Source organism: Eurytemora carolleeae, unplaced genomic scaffold (assembly GCF_000591075.1).
Source record: "Eurytemora carolleeae unplaced genomic scaffold, Eaff_2.0 scaffold312, whole genome shotgun sequence".
Taxonomy (NCBI): Eukaryota; Metazoa; Arthropoda; class Copepoda; order Calanoida; family Temoridae; genus Eurytemora; species Eurytemora carolleeae.
In genome coordinates, this window is record NW_019396208.1 from 54419 (window position 1) to 64607 (window position 10189).

Here is a 10189-nt window from a genome sequence, read left to right on the forward strand (position 1 = left end):
CAACAGCTGAAATTGTTTTAAGAAAAGTGGCGCTAAGCGCCCTGAACGCGTAGTTTAACATACTAGTATAAAACTTTTCTAATATAAAGGTTAATATATGAAATAAGAAACAACTATGCACAATTAGTTTATTTAATAAAAATGAATATCGTTTCAATATAAATTAAATGAATAAATCACAAAAATGCTTTAAATAAGACCAGGGGAAACTTTAGACCTCAAGTCTATTGAATAAATTTTACAACTGTATCCATGAAACAAATGTACACATTAAGTCGGGTTTGTATAATACATAATATTTCATTGATCTACTAAGGTTCCTGACACATGAAAAGAAGAGGTGGTAGAGCGTGTGTTTAATATTAAACGAGCGGAGGAGATAAAGAAAATTTTATTAAAATGAATTGATAAGTTAAATTTCCCATACTTTCGAAGCATGTCCAGTGATTTTGTGTTCACTGTTTTATCACACGAGTTTTTGATCGTGTTGATTACACGAGTTATTATGTGTGTATTTGACACGAGTTATTTCCTCGTGTTTTTGTATATTTTTGTAAATGAATATCTTGTCCACAATGTTACCCTACACATAGCCTGTAGTTTAAAATGTAATGTCATTTATTTATTTAGATGACTGTTAACTGTATTTTTGGAGAAATATTATTTTTTGTTTCAAATGAATAAATAAATTTGATATGAAACGTGCAAGTTTTGAAAATTCCTTTTTTGTTAAACAACAAGATTTTTTCGCAATGTACTTCAAAAAAATCATAATTTAGTCGACATTACAATTCCTTATTTGTTGCAGCAAGATCCCATCTTTGATCCCTCCTGGGCGTTCCCCTGGGTGACCCTGACTCCGCCCTGGGAAGGTCCGGCCCCCTCGCCATCCTTGGGCAGCTTCTTCGCTATAGCCAAGAAAATATCGTTTACATTCAGAGCAGTCTAACAAGACAACAATATAATTCTAAATAGAAATGAAGTGTAAATTTATCGTTAAAAAAAGAAAAAAGTGGAAAATATTTTTTCTCCGTTGTGCTAGATATGGGTAAATTTTTTTTGTTCAATTCAATTTTATTTGTCTCTTAAAAATTAGTCTATTGCAGGTTCACAGCGGTAATCCGAGTTTTTTGTTTCCTTTCTATCTAAAAAAAATCTCAGTGATTTATATAAATTTTTATATTAATTACTAGCGTGAAATGTAGAAGTTACTGATGTGAATCTTAAATAGACAAACTTTTATAAAATAAATAATCCCGTAAAATAACGTCCACAGGGACTGTTAAAGCTGTTCTTAAAGGGATTGACTACGTGACTTCAAGTGAACATTAATTAGTGGGATGTCCATGTCCAATTCACAACGATATCTTGTCTGAGACTTGTTGATTCGAGTTTTTCTTGCTTTTTCATCTGAAGAATATCATTTAAAATCGAGGTTCTCTGTAAAAGTGACAGTTTTCTACAGCTAAGACAATGAAGAAAGTTGACAGAATTTATTTCTTTTCAAAAACAGAAAAACGTAAAAATCTGAATCGGGCATGTGAAGTTTTAACTTGCGGGTCTCTTCAAATACAGTCGCTAGCATGTCAGGGTTTTAATGTTAACCTAATGTTTAAATAAAAAATAATTCCAATTTTGCAAATGTTGAAATGTATATTGTGTTCCTTTGCACTGGTTTCCATAAAGAGAAGACCATTCTCCTCCGCATAAGCTGAAGCTTCGTCGTATTCAACAATTCTATTCGTTGTTAGATCAGCCTTGTTACCAGCCAAGGCTATTACAATATTCGGGCTAGCCTAATATAGAAAAATTTAAGCTAAAATTACTAGTCATAACCGGAAAGAACCGGAATTTAATCAGATTACTTTACATATATATCTCTGGTAACTATCAACGCACAATAAAGGCAGACCACATTTTAGAATTGGCAGGACTAGGGCTGTTTTGTTATTATCGTTTCATTTATCATATTTGTAAAATTAGATTGTAAAGTCGTCTGATAAATTATAAATTAATTCCATGTCTTTCTGGTTATGACTAGTTTTAATAAAATGACAGGTTAACCACAAAAATAACCTGCCCCCCCCCCAAAAAAAATAAGCTTTATTTAGACTACTTAAATATTTAAGCTAAACGAACAGTTTTAAAAATTATACAAATTTTAAACCACTAGAAAACATCAAGTTTAAGCTTAGATGACTATTTTAAAAATATATAATGCTGGAAGATAAAGGGTTGCCCATACAGGATGAGACTTCAGAGACGACTGTACAGAATTTATGATGACCGTTTCCTTATATTCATTATTTCCTCAAACTATCAAATTCTTTCTTTCTTTGAAAATCATTGAATAAGCCATTTAAAGACAACATTCAAGGCAAAGCCTAAATATTTTTAATTGGGCTCGACATACAAAAAGAGTTTCATGCCGTCTTCACAGTCTCATCCTTTGTGGGTAACCCTGAAGAGTAATAGAAAGAAAACGTATGTCTAAATTGGGCAGAAATTAAAAGGAGAGTAATCAAAAGTCATACAATGGAAACCTGGTTCATGGGCAACCAAACAAAAAAGAAATCGTTGGGAACGGGCAACGCCGGGTGGTTCTGTTAATAATTTGATTTTAACGATTTAATAATTAATGATTTACCTGTCTTTGTAGTTCTTTGACCCAGTTCTTTGCTCTCTCAAAAGTATCTGCATTTGTTATATCATATACTACAATAGCAGCCTGCGCACCCCTAGATAGATAGATAGATATTTGCATTTGTTACATTATATTATATGCTACTATAGCAGCCAGCGCACCCCTAGATAGATAGATAGATAGATAGATATTTTCATTTGTTATATTATATTATATACTACTATAGCAGCCTGAGCACCCCTAGATATATAGATAGATTGGATAGAGAAAAAGGTTGTTGGATAGGTAGATATACACTACAGATAGACACATAGAAAGACAGATAATTTAATGAATAGAGATCAACTGAATAGATATATACATAAAAAATAATGATTCATATACTTAGATATAACAAAATATCGATTTATAAGAATGATATGTAGAAATGGAAAGGACAAGGTTATATAAAAAGTTTCCCCGTTAATTCGTATTTCTATATAATAATTCTCTCCGCTCATATATATCTATATGCATACTTTGCTTGTCTGTCTTTTTATTTGTTCGTGTCCAATAAACGTCAAAACGGCTGAACCGATCCGGCCCCTTTTTTAGTGGGATCTCACATGACCCCAGAGAAGGTTTATAAATGATCAAAATTTAAAAATTAACCTTAAACAAAATTCGATTTACATTAAATTTTGAGAATACACGATTTTTTTTCAAATCTGCGAACTTTTGTTGGTTTTGTTTTACAATGTTTTTACAAAGAGAAAATATTCACAATAGAAAATATCCTAGTTTATCTATCAATATTTACTTTGCTTCTGAGTTTGGGTGTCTGTTTGTTTGTTTGTATACAATAGATGTCAAAACAGCTGAGCCGATAGGGACCCCAAGGACGGATAATCAAAATTTTAATAGTTAACCACTTACAAAATTCGATTATCATTAAATTTTGAAAATCCATGAAATCTTTTTTATAAAATAAGTGAACTTTTTGTTTTGTTTTTAAAAACAGCTGTACCCATGGGTACCCCGGGGGTAACAAATTCTCTATAAATTACTTCTGTAAAAAATATAAACTAATTATATTTTAGATTACTCAGAAGATAAAAAATAGTTTAAAACTTTAAAGTAAAAAAATAGGGGCTCAAAATTTCATGTTTAATTGTTATACAGAGCGTCCCATATCATATCGGATTATCACCAAGATTTAAATCTAAAATACGCAAATAATACTCGAAAAAACTGGTATTTTCTGTATGCAAAATTTTTATTTATCCTTATACAATTTTTTTAATGATTCAATCTGTTAAAATCTTCTGATTTCTCCCAAAAATCGCAATTAAGAGCAGTAAACGATCTAATATGATGTGGGACACCTTGTATGTTAATTCATTGAATCTTAAAAGGACGGGAGCTCATACCGGATTTCTATTAATAATAATCAACCTTCATTAATAATAATAATATATAATAATATATAATATATAATAATATTATTCATTATTAATAATAATAATTGAAGGTTGACTGCAATTATTAAATTAATATTATTATGTAAACAATAATATATTATGAAATTATTATTATTATGTAAACAATAATATATTATGAAATATCAAAATTAGGAAGTAGTTATGAAGTTATTTGAATCTGTCATAAAATCTAATGACAAATAAAGAAACCGAGTTTTTGCCACAAACTCAAATTGTCTCATCCCTAAATCTGTTCAATCTAATACTGTTAACCTTTGATATGTCAAACTTAAGATTATTTGTTCTAACAGAATTCATTGTTTGAAATATCAAAGGACTACGAAATTGGATTGCAAAGATATGAGAATAAGAAAATTTGAGCTTGTGGCAAAGACTTAATTCCTTTATATTTCTTAATAACTTTTTAATTTAATTCACAGAAAAAAAACTTGGAAGAAGGCCTTAGAATGGGGAAAATAGTAATTAAAACTGAACTTATATGGGAGGATGCATTTTCAAAATTAAAACACCCCTGTTAGGCAACCCAGAGGTAAAAATTAATTTTTAACAACAAAATTATTTGAATAAAATATAAATCTTTTAACCTGATGTCGTAGATGTAATTATGAATTCAGCTAGATATATCTAAGGTTTACGCTACCAGGTTTAAAATTTACAGAGATCAGAAAATACGAGTTTGAGGCGTTTGTTCAGTTTATTTATATAACTAGAAATTCAAGGCTCTTTGCGCACTTCTTTCTAGGCTTTTAGGGCGCTTCGCGCCCATCTTCTATTTAAATTGTGAACATGTTCTTTTTGTTTACATTTAAAAACAAAGAAGAAAATTTTTTTGCGGATTTAAAAAAAAAATTCGCGGATTTTCAAGAATTTAATTTTTTTAACAAAATTAAAAACCTTTAAAACACATTTTTTTAATTTTTATCATTCATAAACCTTCCCTGTGGTCACGTGATGTCCCACAAAAAATTTGGGCCCGATCGGTTCAGCCGTTTTGACGTTTATTGGATACAAACAGACAAGCCAAATTTATAAATAGAAGCACTTCGCTCATAGATATTTATATGTATGTATGTTCGCTATAGCTGGCTAAACGGCTGGACCGAATTGGCAGATTTTTTTAAGGAAATCCATGACAGTAAAGAAATTTTCTGATTTTATTTTAATTTCGTTGGAAACGCGGGCACATTACCTGAAATCGTGGTTAAATACCAAGCGCGGGTAAAGGGCATGAGTAACTATGACCACGAATAATAATATAAACCTAGACAACGCAGGGCAATCCACCTGGTTCATCTAATAAATATAATTACCTGTAGTACATAGGAGCCAAGGAATGGTATCTCTCTTGTCCGGCTGTGTCCCTAAAAACCATAATTAATTTGAATGTAATCTTTATAATTGACTTTCTAGTTTGAGGGTGGCATGTCCTATTCATATGGTACCCTTTAATACTTTGTCTGATTGACCACGAATAGCATGTCCTTAATTATTTATTTGAAAATTGATTATTTTCAATCGTGGTTTCTCAAATCCAATCCAATTCCTTCCTGAAAAAATGGCGGAAAATAACAAATGTTTATTCGTGCACGGGCAGCCGTAGTACATTTGAATTTCCGAGCCGGGTCAACCTTTCCGTTCCCAGTTTGTACTTTACCTAGCTCTACAGACAGGACTAGTCTGTGCAACAAGGTTGACGTGGTCAGACTTTATGCTTTATATAGGTTCAATTTACTTTAACTAAAGGGACAAAGGAGCGTGCGTGGCACTAAAGTTTCAGAAATAATAAAAAGCTTCATCACCTTAATGTAAACTACGTTACTCGCCTTCCTTATTCTTATGTTATGAATAAAAAGAAATTTAATTTTATTTATCTTTTGTAAATTTTAACTGAAATTATTACTGTTTTTCATCAAATAAATAAGCAAAAAAACTTCATTAACTAAATATTTCTTCAAGATAACGCCGGAAGTCCCTGAAACTTGTCGAATTCTAGGAGAAAATTATAAGGCAATTATTTAAAAATGGGAAATTTTAAAAATTTGGTTGAAAAAACATATCTAACAATTCCTTATCAACTTCAACCTAATTATTCATTAATACACAATACATTTACATGTCTTATATTATAGTTCATAAAAATAGTATACAAATACAAAATGATGCATAAAAATATGAAAATTTAAGTTTTAGTTAATTTTTTATTCATAGAACTTAATTAACTTTAAAGAATAATATGAAACCTTAATTAGAACTCTTAAAAACTAATTTCTCCGAAAATATCTTAAATAATTATATAATTGGTCAATTAACCAATTTCGTCGATCCGACTTGAAAAATTTAAAAAATAAAATTGGACATCAAGATTACCCTCTAGTTTTTCACCGTTGAAATCTTTAATTTCTCTTTAACTCATTTTTCCCCAATGCAGCGAAAAATATTTAAATTGGAAAAGAAATAAAAATACTCACGGACTTAAGAATAAATGATTTTAAAAAAAGAAATAAATAAGTATCAACAATGGTGAGGGAGGTTGATAATTTATGAGATGTTGTACTTTCGCAAAGGGTATTTTTACCAACTGGCAAAATCCCAAATGTGCAATTTCCCAAGCGGAAACTTCCAAAGTCTGTCCTCAAGTCTAGTCTCTCGTCTGTTCTATCCGCAGCGCTCGGCCACTAGCCCATCCTAGCCGCATCACTTTGGCCCTCATTGTAGCCTGCGGCGCCCCAAAAGGCCTTTCTTGTCACTTGGAATTTTTCACCATTTGTAAGTTGCCACTCGGGAAATTGTCGCTTGGTAAGTCTTAAGAAAATGTTTTAGAGAATGCACTAAACAAGACTCACCAGATTTCAAATTTCACCGTTGTATCGTCCAAACAGACTGTTTGTGTAAGGAATGCTGCTCCAATAGTGGATTCCTACAGATCCATCAATTTAATCTTATGCATTAGTGTTTAGGATCCATTTAATTTTAATCCATTTCAGGGATCCGGTCTTTAAAAATGGATCCGGATTAAGCTAAAATTACTGTTTCATTGCAGTGCAGTACAGTGCAGTACAGTACAGTACGGTACAGTACAGTGCAGTGCAGTGCAGTGCAGTACAGTACAGTACAGTACAGTACAGTACAGTACAGTACAGTACAGTACAGTACAGTACAGTACAGTACAGTACAGTACAGTACAGTACAGTAAAGTATAGTACGGTACAGTACAGTACAGTACAGTACAGTACAGTACAGTACAGTACAGTAGTGATATCATAATGTCATAATGAAGTGTTAAAAATTTTGTTTGAAAGCCATAAAAAGTTTGAAAGATAAGAATGTCTCTGGGAAATACAAAACAAAGATGTCCTCGTAAGGAAACAAAACTATAAAATGTTGCACATAACATTTAATAAGTAGAATCATTTCCAATCATTATCTATATAATAAAGCGCTTTGCTCATATATATTTGTTTGTATGTTAGCTATAGCTGGCCAAACGGCCGGACCGAATGGGCTGAAATTTGTTGAGGAAACCCAAAAATCAAAAATCTAAGCTTTTTTTTTTAAATGCCACGGGCAATGCCGGGAACTACAGCTAGTTATAAAATAAGTTCATAATTCTATATGGGGCTTAGATTATATTTTGATTAAATATGGGGATCTGCCTGAAACTCGTGGAACTGCCCTTTAACAAATCTCAAAACTAAAGAAGATTTGCCTACAGCAGATTCACCTGAAAAAAAGTATTATACAAAAATAACTGTTTCAGTTTTTTTGTGTGTAATTTTAGAGATATATTTTTTTAAATGGTTGCCCTGATCTTTAAAAATGATATGAACTTTAACATTTGTATTAAATAAAATGTTGGTATTTAAAAATAAAAAAAATCTGTTAAATGTAAAGTCACTTATGAGGAAAGTGAAAGTGTCCTAGCATACATTTTAACATAACAATTTAAGCATACTTGGCTCTATTTCGTTTGCTACTTATTTTTTAACTGCTACTTAATCGCTTTTCTTTGCATTTAGGCTTTGCCTAACATAGAAAAACTATATAACAATACAAGAATACGTTCGATGGTTCTAATTAAAGCATACTTTGCTCTCTTTCTTTTTATAATACTAATTTTTAACTGCTTCTAAACTACAGCTTTTTCTTAGTGTACAATTACTATATAAAAAATTAATAGTGTAAGATTCCGCTGAACTACACGACTCATTTAGAAGAACTATGACTAACTTAGAAGAACTCTGACTAACCTAGAACTGTGACTAACCTAGAACTATGACTAACCTATAAGAACTAGACTAACCTAGAAGAACTATGACTAACCTAGAAAAACTATAACTAACCTAGAAGAACTGTGACTATCCTAGAGAAGAACTATGACTAATCTAGAATAACAATAACTAACCTAGAATATATATCACTAACCTAGAATAACTATAGCTAACATAAGGCAACTATGACAAACCTAGAAGAACTATGACACCTATTAGAACTATAACTAACATAGAAAAACTTTAAAACTTTGACTATCCTAGAAGAACTATGACTAACCTAGAATAACTTTACCTAACCTGGAATATCTATTAATAACCTAGAATAACTATAACTAACCTAGAGCAACTATGACTAACCAAAAAATATGACACCTATAAGAACTATAACTAACCTAGAAGAACTAGCTTGAACTGACAAACTTTAGTCTGCTGTCCCCCCGGTCTCTGTCCTGAAGCCATCTTTGTCTGAAAAAGATAAAATTTCAATGGTAAAAAAATAAATACGTTTTTTAGGGTGGAGGTGTAAATCACTCTCTGAAACTTTTCATCATATAAAATATGGGCATACTTAAAGGGTCAAAAGGAGGAAATTTGTCACAATTTATTCGATACGATAAAATATTTAAGGTGACACTATATTAATTTGTTGTGTAAGAAAACATGGGAATAAGAATAAAATAACATCTAATATGGATCATTTTTAGCACAATTAGTCTGAATATTCTATTTTCTAGTTGTAAAAGTTTGTTGTAAATATGCTCGCTCAAGCGTACAATCATGTTGAGTAATATTACATATATTGTTACACTCAAAATAAACTTTTCATTTTCACTTTTGGAAACTATGTAACTTGCTTTCCACGTTTGTTTATAAACTGATTTGACGTTCACAATAATAGATTTTCCTTTCTTTATTCCTTTGTGCCAATAACAAAGGTAATTTCGAGTTCCGGCCGCTTCTGCTTCAGTAGAATTATTTTCTTTTTAACTCCTCCCAGCTGGATTGAAACTAGTTTCAACACCATCTAGCGGCGTAGACTGGAACCAGGAGAAGTCAGGGAGTTATTATGTCGTCTTTGAAGAAAAATCAACTAATCATTGTAGGGTGAAGTAATACTCTTTTTGATGCTATCTCATTTGAACTACTCCCGTTTGAACTATTGTTCATTTGAACTATTGTTCATTTCAACTACTGCACGTGGTACCACGTGAGTAGTTTAAATGAACAATAGTTCAAACGAGTAAATACTCGAAAAATCTAGCATTTTCTGCAAGAAAAAATTTCTATTAGCCTTATTAAATTTTTCAAAATGATTCATTCTTCTTAAATTTTCTGATTTGTCCCCCAAATAATAATTTAGACCCATTGACGCGGTCTAATTTGATGTGGGACACCCTGTAGTTCAAATGAACACAAAAATATATAGTTTAAATGAACAAAAAAATAGTGTAAATGAACAAAAAAATAGTTCAAATGAACTTAAGTTCAAATGAAATAGTTCAAATGAAAAAAAATAGTTCAAATGAGAAAAAAATATTTCAAATGAAAATGACAAAAAAGTTAAATTTGACATAAAAATAGTTCCTTAAATGGACATAAAAAAATAGTTCAAATGAACAAAAAATAGTTCAAATGAACACAAAAATAGTTTAAATGAACAAAAAATAGTTCAAATGGACATAAAAATAGTTCAAATGAAATAGTTCAAATGAAAAAAAAATAGTTCAAATGGACATAAAAATAGTTGAAATGAACAAAAAAAAATAGTTCAAATGGACAAAAAAATAGTTCAA

At 30.8% G+C, this 10189-nt stretch overlaps 1 protein-coding gene across 2 annotated transcripts; it reads right to left on the bottom strand.

The window, feature by feature from the left end:
• Positions 1–188: 188 nt before the first annotated feature.
• On the bottom strand, positions 189–8865 carry LOC111698217 (ras-related protein Rab-5C). 2 transcript variants are annotated; one of them, XM_023468497.1, is made up of 8 exons: positions 8789–8865; positions 7779–7846; positions 6969–7042; positions 5436–5486; positions 2648–2738; positions 1665–1796; positions 795–945; positions 189–594 (listed from the first exon to the last, which is right to left on the bottom strand). In XM_023468497.1, exons 1-7 carry the CDS (start codon positions 8853–8855, stop codon positions 796–798), a joined length of 633 nt encoding a protein of 210 aa, XP_023324265.1. In that variant the 5' UTR covers positions 8856–8865; the 3' UTR covers positions 189–594; position 795. The 2 variants fall into 2 exon arrangements, with proteins under 2 accessions (XP_023324265.1, XP_023324266.1); XM_023468498.1 differs by lacking the exon at positions 189–594 and having other exon boundaries at positions 865–949; positions 1669–1796.
• Between the last annotated feature and the right edge of the window lie 1324 nt (positions 8866–10189).

Coding starts and splice junctions, on each gene's coding strand:
- LOC111698217 (XM_023468497.1), bottom strand. CDS start 8,855: ATGGCTTCAGGACAGAGACCGGGGGGACAGCAGACTAAAGTTTGTCAG. Junction 7,847..8,788: donor GTTCAAGCTAGTTCTTCTAG/GTTAGTTATAGT, acceptor ACTTTTTTTCAG/GTGAATCTGCTGTAGGCAAA. Junction 1,797..2,647: donor TCAAAGAACTACAAAGACAG/GTAAATCATTAA, acceptor TTTCTATATTAG/GCTAGCCCGAATATTGTAAT.